The 17755-nt window shown below is 41.3% G+C and overlaps 1 protein-coding gene across 1 annotated transcript in view; it reads left to right on the forward strand.

The window, feature by feature from the left end:
* Positions 1-1366: 1366 nt before the first annotated feature.
* SAMD3 (sterile alpha motif domain containing 3) overlaps positions 1367-17755 on the forward strand; it is a 70190-nt gene continuing 53801 nt past the window's right edge. Inside the window, exons 1-4 of the mRNA XM_074397476.1 lie at positions 1367-1440; positions 1687-1786; positions 2440-2629; positions 7230-7343. Coding sequence (XP_074253577.1) covers positions 1708-1786; positions 2440-2629; positions 7230-7343 — 383 coding nt within the window. The 5' untranslated portion in view covers positions 1367-1440; positions 1687-1707. The remainder of the gene's footprint in view (positions 1441-1686; positions 1787-2439; positions 2630-7229; positions 7344-17755) is intronic.

The following is a 17755-nucleotide window of genomic DNA, read 5'->3' on the forward strand; positions in this document are numbered from 1 at the left end:
TAGAGAATTGTTTTATTTTTTCTTTATTTTCTATTTTTTCCCTAAGACCTACTCTTCACAAGGAAACCAGAAGTGTGACAGAAAGGCGTGATTTTTAATTTACACCAGAGTCTCGCAAATAATGACTTTTCACACCCTGCTATTGCTGCTTAGCCTAGGGGAGGAGTTCTATGGCTACTGTTTGTCATAGCAAATTAAATGCACTGCTGAAATGCAGGAAGATGTTCTTCTATATTTAACCCTTGTTTTCGATTTTTCAGCTTGGTGTTTGTGAATACTTATGAGTATGAGGCTTATTACTTTGAAGTCAAACTGTTTTCTAGGAAATGATTCTTGAAGACTATCTTTCCAGCTTGTTACATATGCAAGGTAAACATCTTTCCCCTTTTCTACTATTCTAACTATGATGTTGGTAATTGTAACTTACTTAAAAATCCAAAAATGAAAAATGCGATAACAGTTCTTTTTAGAACTTCCATCGATAAAATTTAAATACACGATTAATAAGTATTTTTATCTTTCCTTACGATTCCATTTCTCCATAAGTAGCTTTTTCCTTGGTCTGTATAGAATAGTCAGTATCTTAATGTTCAAGTAAATGTATATCATTTAGATTGTAATTTGAAATTGCCATGTAATGTTAAAAGGTTAAATGTTCTAAATTTATTTCAGTTTCTCCCTCCACCCACCCATCCCACCCCACCCTTCCACACCACCCCCCTCACCGCACCCGCCTCCAAGTCCATCAGAAGTCCTTTGGATTGAATTACAAAATCAAGGAATAAGCTTCCTTGGGGAAATAGTTTTAAGTTTTCTTAGTGGTTGGAGACAAGTGGCATGCAAAAATAACTGAAACAGTTGAAGAATATATCTTGCACACTTTGCATATGCTTCTTTCACAATGATTATTATGATTATTAACATATTTAATTATTTTCCAATTTGAATCTGCCCAATTAAGTAAAAAGTTTTCAATCTACTTGGTAGTTTATCCTAGTTATCTTACCACTCATAACAGTGTCCAAGAAAGTTCTAGAACTAAGAGGGATATATACGAGTATTATTGGAAGGAAGGACAGGAACATTCAGATTCTCCTGAGAAATTTGGGTCCTACTTTCTCCTCTTGCTAAACCAAAACAATGAGAAGCAGTAAGTTCCAAGCTCCTTCACCTAGCTAGGAGAAGCAAGGGGTTAACCAGTCTTGGTTTACTAAGTATCTCTGTCAGGCTTTTATCTGATCCTTCCTCTCTTCCTCTCCTGCCCACCCCTTCTGTAAATGTCAACCACTTCCTCAGAAGCCTAGTAGTGGTGAATTTCACACCTTTCTTTTCTTTGTGAAGAAACCTGGGTGTTAATGGTACAGGATTGGGTACCATTGTAAGGCTCTGGCTGGCTGTTAGTAAAGCTTCGGGATGCCTATGGAAAAAAAGTAGGAGAAGGTGAAGAAATTTGAGAAATGAGATACTAGAAAATAGGTTAAATCGGGTCTTACATTTAAAATGAGTGTGTGTTTTGTTAGCAGTTTTTAAATGTGCATTGTAAAAATAGTAAGTTTTATAAAGCTTAACACTGAGAGTCTAAAGGAGTCTAGCAAAGGAAGGAAGGGGCTGATTGTTAAAAAAAAAAAAAATTAAGGCAGGGTCAGAAAGAAAAGCTGGAGAATTCTCTGACCTTTTGCTCTACAGGTGTATTTACAGGAGACAGCAATGGAAACCTGGTCAGTTGAACAGGTCTGCAGTTGGTTGGTGGAGAAAAATTTAGGAGAGCTAGTTCAGAGGTTTCAAGGTGAGTTGTTTATACTTTCCAAAAATTTTAATTGATCAGCCTAGATCTTCTGATGTCCTCTGTTATTGAAAATTACTTTTGTTGCCAAATGTCTGTGTGCATGTAAATGTGGATGTGGAGTTGCTACAGTAGAGAACTTTTCATTTCTTCATGGACCGTAGTAGAATTTCTATTTGAAAGTAACGTCCACAGGAGAATATAATATGTCAAGAACTCGAATAAAGTCTTAAGGGTTGCTTAAAATGCATATTTGATATACGCCTTTAATATCGCTTTTGTTATTAAATAATACAGTATATATTTTTTGTAGTGTTGGGTTTACAAGCTTACATATTGGATAGGAACTATTATGAAGAATAATTTCCTAAGATGAAACAATGCCTGTAAGAGAGAACCAGAATGGGGAGGGTGTTAATGTAGAAACTGTAAGTTTTTATTGTGATGCCATGTTCTGGCACTTTCTTAGAAGCAGGCATAGATTTGGAATAATGCAACATCAGAATTCTATCTTTGTTAAAACTATGGATAAATTTATAATGGCAGGGGACAAGTTTAGATGATCCTTTTGTCACTAGAGATAACTTTGCTTCTTCAGAATGCCTGTGTTTTACCAGAAAGTCATGTAGAAACTTTTTTTTTTTTCTTTTTCCCAGAGGAAGAAGTAAGTGGGGCTGCTCTCCTTGCACTTAATGATCGGATGGTTCAGCAACTGGTAAAGAAAATTGGGCATCAGGCTGTTCTGATGGATTTAATTAAAAAATACAAGCAGAACACTCAAGGACTGAAGTCCCCTGAAAACCCCAAAGAGGCAGCCCTGGTCATGCAAACAGAAGCAGCCCGAGAGTGAGTCTGTTCATAAATGGCCTTATTTTTTTTCCTAAGCTTTCCCAGTGATGGCTAGAGCATGACATTTGGGGTTTAACGCCCTTTGAAAACTGTGACTATTTTCAGCTCGATTGTATGTACAGTATTTCTAATATTTGAGCAAAGGACACTGTAAAATTTTAAGAATCAAGAAACATTTTTTATTCACCACTTTTTAAACAGTGGTTCCAATCATCAGGGAAGTTCTATAGACAGGGAGGTTCTATATAAAATGCTGTGGAACAAGCAGGTGAGATAGACATGTAACACAAGGAGAAAGGGGCTGCTGCCGCTCTGGTTTCTCTGGTTTTAAAATCAGGGTTTGGGGAAGGCATCTTGACTGCTCCTTTGCTTTTCCCAAAACTATTTCTTTTCCAAGGATTTCTTAGAGTAACAAATTTATACTCTTCTCTAGATGCCTTTACGATGTAATTTGCTAAACACTTTATTGCCACATGAGTTTTCTAATTTTTTAAGAGTATCCTTGGAATAATGAGCACCATAAAACACCCCAAAAAATCATGTCAAAAAATCAGTGGTGGCAGATAAAAACTCTGAAGTTTGGAGATGGTTTTGTTTGTTTTTTAATCACTGACTTCTGCAATGGAAAGAAAGGATAACAGGATTTATAAGATTAAAAATTTCATTTTACACATCCATCTATGCCCTGGGATCATTTTGGCCATTCTGATTTAATTTTCCTATTTTCAAGATTTTTTGTAAGGTTTCCAAGATTAAATATTTGTTGTGGAACTATGAATACATTTTAAAGACTGTGATGATTGATAAAGTCTATTCTATGTTTTTACTTTGAGTTTTTTGAGATTAAATTGGTAATAACAGAGATTTCTCTGTTTCTCTTTGATAAGTAATATAATCGTAGAGAACTGGCATAATCAAGTTTATTTCTAGAATATTTTAATATTTGGGACATGGAAGGGAGCTGGTAGCCTTGAAGGGGTGGTGTATAGAGCTGGACAGGAAATTCTAATTGATTAAAAAAAACTTTTTGGTTTTGTGTCGGTTTTGATAGAGATAGGTCTCAGTCTATTCCCCAGGCTGGAGTGCTGTGGCAGGATCATAGCTCACTGCAGCTTTGAATTCCTGGGCTCAAGCAATTCTCCTATTTCTGCCTCGCAAGTAGTTGGGATTACAGGCACTCAACACCACATTTGACTAATTTATAAGAAATGGTGTTCTCACTATGTTACCCAGGCTGGTCTCCAAATCCTGGCCTCAAGCCATCCTCCTGCCTCAGCCTCCTAAAGCACTGGGATTATAGGCAAGAGCTGCTTCACCCAATCCCTAACTGATTTATTTGAAGGACTTCTAAACACTGTTTTGGCTTATCTATGTAAAAGATCATACTCTTGAACATGAAACTTTTGATGAAGTTCCCATTGCAAGCTTTTACTCCTTCCCAAAGGAAGGGTGGGAAACTGAAAGAGAGATCAAAGTTATTTCCTTGCATTTTGGGTTGAGTAGGACTTTTGAGCTGGAAGTTCCCTTCCATTGACTGCAATCTTGATATTTCTAAGGCAATATATGTATGTGTAAAATTAAATTTTTAAAATCTTTCTTTCTTTTAGAAGAAAACAGACAGTCTTGTTTCCACTGCAAATTAATTTATAATGTTCTCAACTAAAAGAGAACTGGCTGAAGTGCCAGAAAACCTGGGCTTCATTCCCAGTTCTACTACTGACTTGTATTGATTATATTAAATGTTGGCATTCCTGTTTCTTCATCTGGACATTGTGAAAAGTAATATGGCACTTAACTCCTCTTTAATTCGCACTGATGTTAGGAGTATCACAATCTTTAAGCAAATTAGTCATTTTTCTCCCAGACTGAAATAGTCCTGTGTTAAATATGAAACTTGGTTAACTTGGTTAAGAAAGCTAGTTTCAAATGTGGCCAGGACTGGGAACATCATTTGCCTGGGGATTTATGAGTGGGGACTTTTCACTCTGTCCGTAAGCAGCTGACTCACTTAGGGATTTGGGTTGTCTTGTATTTAGATTATTCTAATACAGAACTACAATCACATGTGAGAAGAAAATACTTATCGGTTTATATTTTATTTGAAATCCTTGTTGGTTATATTTGCTTATTGTCAAATATATTTATTAATTATGTTGTTACTTGACAATCATCAAGTGGGAATGACAGTAGAAAGAGGCATGAGAATACACTGTTTAATTAAACCCCTTTAGAGAGTGTTTAATAAAGGAAACTTGGTGTACAAAAGCACCCTGAAGGTAGGTATCAAAACAGCTGATTTCAACCCCCTGTTGTGATATTAGCTCCTCATTTAGCCTTGGAGATTTGTCTGACCCCTTTTAGCTTTAGTTTCTTCAACTGTAAAATGAAGTAGGTAGAATAAATGATACTTTAGGTTCGTTCTAGGGAGTCTGTGATGGCATTCTAGATCAGAGATAGCAGATAGGTTTCCATTTGAGTGCAGATTCCCTTTAAGGGCTAGTGGTTGCCTGTGTGAACTCAAAAGTACCTGAGACGGGTCTCAATCAATTTAGAAGTCTATTTTGCCAAGGTTAAGGATGCACTCATGACATAGCTTCAGGAGGCACTGATGACATGTGCCCAATGCAGTCAGTACAGCTGGCTTTTATACGTTTTAGGGAGATATAAGACATGAATCAGTGTAAGAATTTAGATTGGTTTGAACCGGAAGGGCAGGACAATCCAAAGCTGGAGCTCAGGAGGCTGAGGCAGGAGAATTGCTTAAGCCTGGGAGACGGAGGTTGTGGTGAGCCAAGATTGTGCCATTGCACTCCAGCCTGGGCAACAATAGCAAAATTCCATCTCAAAAAAAAAAAAAAATGTTGAGGCTTCAAAGTCACAGGTAGATTTAAAATTTTTCTGATTGGCAGCTGGACACAGTGGCTCATGCCTGTAATCCCACAACTTTGGGAGGTCAAGACGGGCAGATCAGTTGGGATCAGGAGTTCAAGACCAGTCTGACCAACATGGTGAAACTCCGTCTCTACTAAAAGCACAAAACAGGACATGGTGGCAGGTGCCTGTAGTTCAGGCTACTCAGGAGACTGAGGCAGGAGAATTGCTTGAACCTGGAAGCCGGAGGTTGCAGTGAGCCAAGATTGCACCACCACACTACAGCCTAGGCAACAGAGTGAGACTCTGTCTTAAAAAAAAAAAAAAAATTCTGATTGGCAATTGATTGGAAGAGTTACTATCAATAGAAAGGAATGTCTGGGTTATGATAAGGGGTTGTATAGATGAAGGTTTTATCATGCAGATGAAGCCTCCAGGTAACCAGGTAACCGGCTTCAGAGAGACTAGACCATAAGTGTTTCTTATCAGACTTGAGGTCTGTGTTGATATTAATGTCAGTCATCTTTTCCTGAATTCTAAAAGGGATGAGAGTATAATGAGGTATGTTCAACCTTCCCTTCCCATCATGGCCTGATCTTGTTTTTCAAGTTAATTTTGGAATGCCTTTAGCTGAGAGGAGGAGTCCATTCAGATTGGGGGGTCGGGGTGGGGGGCTTAGAATTTTATTTTTGGTTTACACCTGGCATGTTTTCTTTTTTCTTTTTCTTTTTTTTTTTTTTTAGTGGAGTTTCACTCTTGTTGCCCAGGCTGGAGTACAATGGGGTGATCTCAGCTCACTGGAACCTCCACCTCCCAGGTTCAAGTAATTCTCCTGCCTCAGTTTCCTGAGTAGCTGGGATTACAGATGCCTGTCGCCATGCCCAGCTAATTTTTGTATATTCAATAGAGATGGGTTTTTGTCATGTTGGCCAGGCTGGTCTCAAACTCCTAACCTCAGGTGATCCACCCGCCTTGGCCTCTCAAAGTACTGAAATTACAGAGCCACCACACCTGGTCTGGCATGTTATTTTGAAAAGGATTTGTAGGCCACATCTGGGCAGGATATTTAGCATCCTGTTTATACCTCAGCAAATGATGGGGATATGACACAGGTGGGCATATTAGCAGTTACTTTTTGGTTGTTGTTCTTGTTGAAACTGGTAGAAAAATCACTGGGCAGGAAGGTGAAAAACTGAGTTCAAATCATGGCACTGCTACTGAGTAGCTCGCCAGTAGTTGCTTTCCCTTCTAGACCTCAGTTGCATTACTTGGAAAATGAGGGAGTTAGCAGAGTGTGTTTCTAAGATCATGAGATTTCACAGATAACAAAATGTCTCCCAAAATGGCAGAGAGCAGAGTGGGGATCTGATGGAGTTTACCATTTAATTTTGCCAAATAAGAATATTCACTAAAAAAGATACATTCTACGATCATCATCATTTCATAAAGGAAAATATTGTCTTCATGCCATTTAAAAATAAGATAGATTGGTGGAAACAACATTATGAACTGGTATTAGTCCACCTCCTGGCACATAGGAACCACTGAATTAGAAGATGCCAGAGGGGCCTTCTTTCCATTCTGTTAGTCAGGACTTTAATGTGGAACTTGGAAGTGGACACAGACTATGATGTTTACTCTGGGCTGGTGCTACCCTCGGAGCTGCTGTGAGATCAGTGGTCATGTCTCCTGTTGAATAGTGCCTGACCCACCTCTTCTTTCTTAGTAACAGGGATGAAGAGACCTGCAGTCCAGTCAGCCATGGGGAGCAGATGCCATCTTTCTATCCATCTGAAAACCTTGAAGATGGACTAATTGACCAAAGAGTATTAAAACAGAGGTGGGTACCAACTTTAAGACATTGTAAAGCCAAATAACATTCTTCTCTTTTTGATAAAGTTTCATATGTTTAGATTTTTTTCTAATTTGAAACTTTTTGTTTTCCTGGAAGGGAATATATTTTTATCTAGTGAAAAAAAGATATTTGGGCCGGGCTCGGTGGCTCAAGCCTGTAATCCCAGCACTTTGGGAGGCTGAGGCGGGTGGATCACGAGGTCAAGAGATCGAGACCAACCTGGTCAACATGGTGAAACCCCGTCTCTACTAAAAATACAAAAAAATTAGCTGGGCATGGTGGCGTGTGCCTGTAATCCCAGCTACTCAGGAGGCTGAGGCAGGAGAATTGCCTGAACCCAGGAGGCGGAGGTTGCGGTGAGCCGAGATTGCGCCATTGCACTCCAGCCTGGGTAACAAGAGCGATACTCCGTCTCAAAAAAAAAAAAAAAAAAAAAAAGATATTTGATAAAGGATGAAGATTAAATTTTCTGGCCTTTGTTTTGGAAAAGTGAAGTTTTAGAATGATAGTATACATCTTTTAAGTATACATTCTTAAGGAAAACGAGGATCTCTCTGTCATAAACTTTTCAAGGTAATTGGCAGTAGCCACAAAGATGAAATTCTATAGAACGTGCCTTGTTCTGAATTTTGTAATTTGACTCTCCCTGACAGAGGCAGGTAATCATTTGCTTTATATTCCAGTTGTTTTGGTAAACATTTCCTCTATGTTCCTACACTAGGTTTTATATGGTGTAATATTTCAATATATGGATTACAATAGAACAAAGGAAAACTGTAGACTTAAGAGAACCACACATAGGATTTGGTGCTGAGATGGTCATAGGTAAGATGTGACCTGGGGGTCATGGCATCCCCTAGAGTAGCAGTCCCCAACCTTTTTGACACCACAGACTGATTTCATGGAAGACAATTTTTCCAAGGACTGGGGTCGGGGATTGGCTTTGGGATGATTCCAGCACATTACATTTATTTTGCATATATTCTAATATATAATGAAATAATTATACAACTCCTCATAATGTAGAATCAGTGAGGGCCCTGAGCTTATTTTCCTGCAACTAGATAGTCCCATCTGGGGGTGATAGGAGACAGATTATCAGGCATTAGATTTTCATAAGGAGTATGCAACCTTGATCCCTCATGTGCACAGTTCGCAGTTGGGTTTGCGCTTTTATGAGAATCTAATGCTGCCACTGATGTGTCAGGAAGCAGAGCTCAGGTGGTAATGCCAGTGATGGGGAGTGGCTATAAATATAGATGAAAGTTTGCTCACTCACCTGCTGCTCACAACCTGCTGTGTGGCTTGGTTCCTAACAGACCATGAACCATTCTGTGGCCTGGGGGTTAAGACTCTCTGTCCTAGAGCATTTCACGGGCATTCCACCCAGGCAATCTGTGCATCCATAACTCATATTACATATTGTCACCAGTCGCTAACAAGCAAAGGCAATATCTTAAATGTAGTTCATTGAAAGGAGAGATTGTCAGCTGGCAGAGAAAGGGTAATCAGGCAACAGCCAAGCAAGGATGTGATCCTTCAGTTTTCACAACCCCTGTACACTATCAGTTCATTTTGTCCACATAGCAGTACTGCAAGGTGGGCACTATTCTCTCCTTTTTGTAAATGAATACAACTGAGGTTTAGAGAAGTCAAAGGGTTTCTAGCTATTTTTTCCAGGCGGGCTGTTGTTGCTGCAGCACAGGACCCAGCCACCCTCAGCATAGAGCTCAGGGGACTGAGGGCAACAGCCTCTGACTCAGGCCTCTAAGGCCGCAGCCGCCCTATGAGTGCAGAGAAGAGCAGCCCCTTTGATGAGGAGCTCCTGCAAGTGGGCTTTGGCTCCGGGCTGTCCTCTCCACTCACTTTCCCTCTCTTCCACCTTCAACCTTGCACCCCGCCTCCAGCCTCCCAGCCTCAGTGCCTCAAGATCTTCCAGTATTAGGGCCCACTGACCCTTGTTTGGGGTAGTGGCCAAGAAGGTGGAAGGCCATGTCCTAGGTGTGAAATCCAGTACCTTGGTCTTCCTGGATTGAACTACGGTTCAGAAAGTGGAAATACATTTGTAAGTGGCTTCATTCCACTCCTTTCTGTTCATGGGTGCTTGTTGATTTCCAGAGCTTTCCTGTGATAGGCTGCAGGTGCATGGAGTAAGCCATGAGCTCTCACCTACCCCTTCCAACAGGAAGCTGCTAAATGCAGCCAGTCCACATGTCTGTAACTGTGGAAATGTGAGTAGAGTTGGGGAGAACCGGGATTAGCCTCAGTGCTACGTACCCTAGTACCACGGAGTCTCTGTATCCTCATCTGCAAAATGGAAATAATACTGATACTTTCTCATGGTGATCTTTTGAGCATTAAAAATAGATAATGTCTGCCAAGTGCTAAGCAGAGTGGAAGCAGAGGGCGCTCAGTGTACAACCATTTCTCCATCCCTGCTCCTGGAGGTATTCTTACTTTCCTTAGGGCATCTTTTCTCTGCCTACACAGGTGATGAGGATGCAACCTTCTAAACCTGTAGGGCTTTGCCTTTCTTTCTTTTCTTTTTCTTTCTTTGTTTTCTTTCTTCTTTCTTTTCTTTCTTTCCTTTCTTCCTTTCCTTCCATCCTTTTTTTCTTTCCTTCCTTCCTTTCTTTCTTTCTTTTTGGGGGGGGTTCTCACTCTATCACCCAGGCTGCAGCAGTGCAATCAGGGCTCACCGCAACCTTAACCTTCCAGGCTCAAGCAATCCTCCCACCTTAGCCTCCAGAGTAGCTGGGACCACAAGTGCACATTACCAAGCCCAGCTAATTTTTTAATGATTTGTAGAGGAGAGATCATGTTGCGTTGCCTTGGCGGTCTTTTCACTTTTCTAAGCCCCCTGACATTTGGTCCTCATCATGCTCCTGTGATGCTGGCTGGGCAGGGTTATTATTCCAATTGTTGTCACATGGCTCATCAAAGACATAGCCCCACACACACTTCACAGCATTTCATATTCTTCATAGCACCTGGCAAGTGGGAGGAGAATAGGACTGGCTAAGAAATAGAGAGAAATAGAAGGGCTTGGAAACTAGAAGTGGCACACCCCTATCTTTATCTGTGATCATGAAGTGTCTCCTAAGCCTTTTACTTACCCGTTTACCACCGACTGCCCACCTCTGCATAGTGCACCTTACAGTTAATGTTTCAGTAACTGAACTTACCTTTCCTGCCTTAGTATGTCTTTGGCAGGAAGAAACAAAAATCCACTCAAAGTAAAGACAAAGGGAGTTTACCATAAGAAAGGCATTTCCCAGCATCCAAGAGCAGAACACATAAGTTTCTGAGACTGAAGGAACAGGTGCTAGAAAGCCAGATAGCCAAGTGCTCCCTTCTTTTCTCGTGGGTCGTCTCTGTCTCTGCTGTGCTTCCCTGTCTAGTCTGCCTCATTTCCTTGCGTCTCCCTGTGAGGACAGATTTATTGTACTACTTCTGGGTCTTCTGCTCCCCTGTGCCTGGCACACGACTGCCGTGCCCTAGCACCAACTCCAAAGGAAATTCTCCCTAAAAACAGCTCCGGTCCTCCCTGCCAACTGTCTCTGTCTTTCAGTGTTGCCTCGTTCCCGGGCCAAGTATGAATCAGGTGTCCCCTCTTGGGGAATCAGGTGGGAGGAGGGACACATAAAGGCAGGGTGAAGTATCTATTTTTTTTTTTTTTTTTTGAGACTGAGTTTCACTCTTGTTACCCAGGCTGGAGTGCAATGGCACAATCTCGGTTCACCACAACCTCCGCCTCCTGGGTTCAAGCAATTCTGCCTCAGCCTCCCGAGTAGCTGGGACTACAGGCACGCGCAACCATGCCCAGCTAATTCTTTTATATTTTTAGTAGAGATGGGGTTTCACCATGTTGACCAGGATGGTCTCAATCTCTTGACCTCGTGATCCACCTGCCTCGACCTTCCAAAGTGCTGGGATTATAGGCGTGAGCCACCATGCCCAGCCTGAAGTATCTATTTTAAATATTTCCCATATAGTTTTGTTCTTTATCCAAGGCTGTGGATTGAGACAGGGCGGAAGATTCTCCCCGCTTCAATGTCCTATCTCAGATGGTGGCTCCACCATCCAACTCTGTGAGCCAAATTGTTGGAGCCATTCTTGGTCCCCTTCTCCTGCCCCTCTGCCTAGGGCACTGTTTAGTCCACTGTTGTCGATTAAGGGCCTACTGCATGATTTTTGTGTCAGGGTGTATAGTTCCTTGCCTCTGTTCAACATCCTTCTATAGAAAGCCTCTATGACATTCCAGGCCAGGCACGGAACCCTTCCTCTGTGTATAGTATCCTCTACTTAGCTCTTGTTTGACTTGTAAACTAGTTAATGAAATTACCACTTTAAAGTTTGTATTCTCTCATTAGACTATACGTGCTTCAAGGACAATGACCGTGTTTTTGTTTTTGTTGTTATTGTTGTTTTTTGCTATTGTAAACCCAGCATTTAGCTTGGCTCCTCACACACAGAGGCTCAATAGGAGCTTTAAAATAAAAGTTGGGGCTGGGTGCAGTGGCTCACACCTGTAATCCCAGCACTTTGGGAGGTGGAGGCAGGTGGATCACCTGAGGTCGGGAGCTCGAGACCAGTGTGGCCAACATGGTGAAACCCTGTCTCTACTAAAAATACAAAAATTAGCCAGGTGTGGTGGTGCGCACCTGTAATCCCAGCTACTCAGGAGGCTGAGGCAGGAGAATCACTTGAACCCAGGAGGCAGAGGTTGCAGTGAGCTGAGATCACATCATTGTACTCCAGCCTGGGCAACATAGTGAGACTCTGTCCCGAAAAAACAAAATAAAGTAAAACAGAACTTGGGATGTGGGAGCCAATGAAAGACTGAATACACTTTCATAGGATGGGATAAATGTTTGATTAACATCAATTTTTTTAGATATTTTAATACAATCTATATACTAATTTCTTTTTTACAAAGCCAAACTCCAGAGGTCTATAAGCCATTCATTCATAAGAGGCTAGAAATCCAAAGGTGTTTGGTCATGGGGCTTTCTTGAATCCAGCCTTTTTCAAGAGGTAGAAAGGAGTGGGGAACAAGGGCCGGCTTTTGGAGTCTCACACATTGGGTTCAAATCCTGACTCCTCCACTTGCCCACTAAGTGGTCTCTGAACCATGTCTCCTGCACAGTCCTATGAGGTCTGCATGGAATGAATCTGGATGGAATGAATATGCTATATTTCTTTGCTGACAAAATATAAGGCCTGGAAATTCACCTGACTCTGGCTCTCGGAATGACTCTAACAGCAGTGAAAATGAGGCGTGTGTTCCAGTGGATGCATTGGGTATCCAGGGAAACACTAGAGTGCTGTGGCGCATTGCAGCTTTCTCCAGTGACAGCAGATACTGTGCTGTTTTGTTTTTTTGAGACAGGGTCTTGCTCTGTTGCCCAGGCTGGGGAGCAGAGGTTCTGTCTCAGCTCCTTGCAGCCTCCACTTCCCAGTCTCAAACAGTCCTCCCACCTCAGTCTCCTGACTGCAGGCACACACTGCCACACCCAGCTAATTTTTGTATTTTTTATAGAGACAGGGTTTCAACATGTTGCTCAGGCTAGTCATGAACATACTGTGCTCTTTACTGAATTGCTTAAATGCCCTTTCTGGAAGGAGGGATTAATAGGTCCCATTTTTATCATGTCCTGGTGATTTTCTGGGAAGAGCTTGTTTTGCAATGCTATTCGTTGTCTTTTTGTCTACCCTGTATGAAATTGTTCACCTCTCTTTAATAAGGCATGAAATCAGATAAACAGGTAGAGGCTTCCCAAATGTTACTTTAAAGGCTTTTCACTTGAACTTTAAATATATGTGTGCAGATGTTTTGCTTCTGCTTTTGGGTATAATTATAAATTAGTCATGGTTTCATGCATATTTAAAGATTATTTTAATGACAAACTTTTTTTTTTTTTCTTGGCTTGGCCACCGCAATGAAATGGTGTAGAATAAGCCAATCCTTCTGCCTATGCTCAGTGATTAAGGTGAATGTCAATGGATTTTCAACACATTTGATGTATTGTTTGCATGCTCTGCCACACAGGTAATTCAGGCAAGGAGCCACACAGTTGCGTGTGCGTCCAATACCAGTGTGTAATAAAGGGAAGCAGCAATGAAGTGTGCCAGCCTAGTTGCGGGTTCATTCATACAGGTTCCAGTTAGATATGTGATTTGTCTTCTCAGTTTCTACTCCTCAGTTCCTTGGTTCTCTATAAGCCAAGAGCTCTGGGTAGGGGGGAGGGATGAGAAGAACCAGTCTTATTCCTCTGCAGTCTCTGACACAGGTGATCAACAAATGTTCATTGTGTGAGGGAACACATGTATTAAAATAGCGTTTTCTTTGGGCTCTTGTTGAAATTGAAATATATGTGAATACAGTAGATAATGAAAGAGCCTTGTAGGGAGACATGTGGGTGAGATGCAATATCTTGAGATTCATTGTCACTCATGGTGATTCACTCATAGAGCTATAAGGCAGAAGGTCTGGGAGAGCCGTAAGTGTAGGTATTAGACCAGGATGTCAACCTTGCTAATAATCAAGCTTGGCAAGTCTGGAGATGAAGATAGGCAAATATTTGAGTTTAGTTTTAAACCCTAGCTCTGTTATTTACCAGTTGAGTAACCTTGGACAAGTTACATAATCTTACTAGGTCTCGCTTTTCTTGTCTATAAAATGAATAGAAGAATGAATTAATTTATGAAAAAACCTTAGGAGCTCATTAGTTTTACCTATTGTTGTTCTTATCAGGGCAGTCATTAAGACACAGGGCCCAAAGGGATTTTAAAAATTCTGCTCTTGGCCGGGTGCGGTGGCTTAAGCCTGTAATCCCAGCACTTTGGGAGGCCGAGGAGGGTGGATCACGAGGTCAAGAGATCGAGACCATCCTGGTCAACATGGTGAAACCCCGTCTCTACTAAAAATACAAAAATTAGCTGGGCATGGTGGCACACGCCTGCAGTCCCAGCTACTAGGGAGACTGAGGCAGGAGAATTGCTTGAACCCAGGAGGCGGAGGTTGCGGTGAGCCGAGATCGCGCCATTGCACTCCAACCTGGGTAACAAGAGCGAAACCCCGTCTCAAAAAAAAAAAAAAAAAAAAAATCTGCTCTCAATTCTAATAAGTGGTCCCAAAGCAGAAGCAGCTTTAGAAAGTGCAGGAAGGCCAGCAGTGTCTGGAAGCCTTCCCAGGACTCAGGGCTCCAGGTAAGAGGAGGGTATGCTTTAGGCCTCCCTTCTAGAAGGCCTGGGACACCAGTTGGTTGTTGCCGTAGAAAACAAAACAGAAACAAGGTCTATGAACCAATATGTACAATCAGGTGAAGAGGGAGGTTTCAAGAGTCTGATTAGAGAAACTCAGTTACCACTGGGGGTGGGGGAATCAAAGACGACCCTACAGGTGTTGAATTGACACATTTCGATCCGGAGTGCCAGCGTAGTGGAGCAGGGATTTGAGAGTGAAATGCAACATCTCATCATTTCATACCACTTGCCTGTGTAGAACCTCATGCCTAAAGGCTCTGTGTTGTGGAAATATACATACTAACTTCATTCCTTGATTAGAGATTCCCAGCATACAGCAATGTAGTAAAGGCTTTGAGGAGTCCTATAGTAAAACAAACAAACAGACAAAAAAAAAAAAAAACCACTTAACTTCATTTAACCCAGGATTCTCTTTGTGTAACATCTATTAACATCTCAACAAAACACCTTAGGAAGTACTTGTTTAAAGATTCCTTACCTAAATCAGGATTCATCCATTCATTTAATATGTAAATCCTTATTGAGTGCTTGCTATGTGGGAGGCACTGTTAGAGGTATTGGGGATTTGGTAGGGAAAAGCTGACCAAGCCTCCCACTTTGCAGAGCTCACCTTCTAATGTAGGGATAAAAATGAATATGACTGGGCATGGTGGCTCATGCCTGTAATCCAAGCACTTTGGAGGCCAAGGTGGGTGGATCACCTGAGGTCAGGAGTTCAAGACCAGCTTGATCAACATGGTGAAATCCTGTCTTAAATAAATAAAAATAAAAATAATTTTAAAAAATGAATATAACATTAGGTTATAAATTTGCTGAAATGCTATGAAGACCAGTGATGCAAAAAAGCAGGAAGGGGGATAGAGAGTGAGCAGTGTGTGTGTGTGTGTGTGTGTGTGTGTGTGTGTGTGTACCTGTATGGGTCAGTGTACAGGAGGGTTCTCTTTCAGAAGGGGTATTCAGGGAAGTCCTTTCAACTTTGACTAGGTGGCATTTGAGGAGGGACCCTAATGCGGTGAGGAATACTGGGTTTGAGCTAGAAACAAATTTTGTCTTGGGGAGGATATCTATGGACCCAGCCAAACAGGAATTATGGAATCAGGGGAAACTGAGCTGACATGACTGATAAAGAACTCTGACTCCTGGTCATTAAGTCTTTAGAGAGATCCAAAGTAATCTTGATTTCTAATCTGTTTTTCTTTTGTTCAGTCCAAAGTACTGACTATACTCCATGAGCTATGTACTATGTAGACATGGGGCTGGGGATGAACCCTTTATTCCTTTCCTTGGGGAATTCAGAGTCTGGTAGGCAAGATAGATAGGGAAGCGAGTGCCTGCAACACTGAGAAAAATACACCAAAAGAGAAATGCAAAAGTAACACAGAGAGAGGGAGAAATAAAACTTTCTGGGAAGTAGGCGTGGAAAAGACCCCTAGGGAAAGGCTTCACAAAAACTGAAGGAGGTTATTGAAAGATGATTAGAAATTTATCTTAAGGAAAATAAAGCAGGAGAAGAAAAGGACACTCACAAGATGTGCAAGGGTGCAAACACCTGAAATAGCATGGAGGATTCTGTTTGGAATGTGATAGAGGCAGAGAAAATGGAGTTGCTATAAATGGTGAGATTCTACTGGAGAGGTAAGGAGGGGACTTCTATGCCCTGCAAAGCATCTCTTAACCTGGACTGCACGTTAGATTCATATAGTGGACATACAGAAAAAAATACCAATACCCTAAACTGGTGCTTTGCACATTCTACTGTACTTATAAAACACTGAGGAATCTTGTTAAAACACAGACTCGGATTTAATAAGTTAGGGTGCCTGGGATTCTGTAATTTTTAATGCCAGTGCTGTTCTAAGACCGTATTTTGAGTAACGAAGTGTTAGACATAGTGAACTCCAAGTTTCTCTTCAAAGAATCAGTATGTCAGTACGTTCGGTTCTTTGTCCTCCATTTTAGTTTAACTTCCTTATTGTTTCAGTAAACAACCTCTTCTACCAGTTCTAATCAGTAGTTGACATGTTTCCCCAGTCCCCTGCTTTGTCCTGACTCATCCTGGTCACTTGCTCCAGTCGCCTTCTTTGACCTAGGTCATCCCTGGTTACCTGCTCTGACCTGCCCTTAACCATCCTTCCCACCAGACTACCCAGCCCGCCACTCCATTCGTACCACTGCGCTCTTTAAAACAGCCAATCAGTATTAATCTAGACTGTGCTGTCTAACCCTAGCCAGTAAAGGAACAACACAGCAGTAAAGGCGACTTCCATCAGGAATAGGAATCCCTTGTCTGGGTGTGCTCTCACCATTATTCCATCTGTGAGCCACACCCTTCTATAGAAGTAAATTGCCTTGCTGAGGAAATTTATGTTCAAGTGCGACTTCTTTTGCAGGACTGAAAATTTTACATATATCAAAAGCATTAGATGAATAAGAACTTCTGGGGATGAGACTTGTGCACCATTATTATTTTTTTAAAGTTCCACAAGTAATTCTAATGTGAGAATTGAAAACTACTGCTGTAGGTTAGGGAATAATCAAAGAGATTGAGTGATTTGATGAAGTGATCTGATCAGGCATACGTAGTTTTCATCATTTATTGCAGCAGTGATGTAGAGAATGGATTGGAGAAAAATGAGAGGAGAAAAACCCATCAAGACACTAGGCTGAAATTCAAGCAAGAATTGATGAAGGTCTAAACTAAGATGATGGTAATGAGCATAAAAAGGATATTTAAATATAAAATGAACAGGACGTGGTAGGCCTGTTCATGAGAAGAAAGGAAGGGTTTGCTGGTTGGGAAACTTTCTCCTTTACTTCTGGCTTGTGTAACTAGTGGTGCTATCAACCAATATGAGAAAATAAACATGAGAATAGCATTGTGAAGAATATGACCAACAGCTTATTCAATAGAACTTAGTGGGATGAAAAAAAAGAAAACAGGGATTCTGATAAAGCTAGGGCTTCTTCTCACTCTTTTTCACATTAACATTTTATATAAGAAAACACTCAACAGAATCAGTTTAAACAGTTTAATAACACCACCACCTCCCAAAGAGAGGCTCTTATCATTTTTGTTTAAAGACTCAGTTTTCTATATTTCTCAGTAGCTGCTGAATGTCCTTGCCCAC

The sequence above is a fragment of the Saimiri boliviensis genome, chromosome 4 (genome assembly GCF_048565385.1).
Source record: "Saimiri boliviensis isolate mSaiBol1 chromosome 4, mSaiBol1.pri, whole genome shotgun sequence".
Lineage (NCBI taxonomy): Eukaryota > Metazoa > Chordata > Mammalia > Primates > Cebidae > Saimiri > Saimiri boliviensis.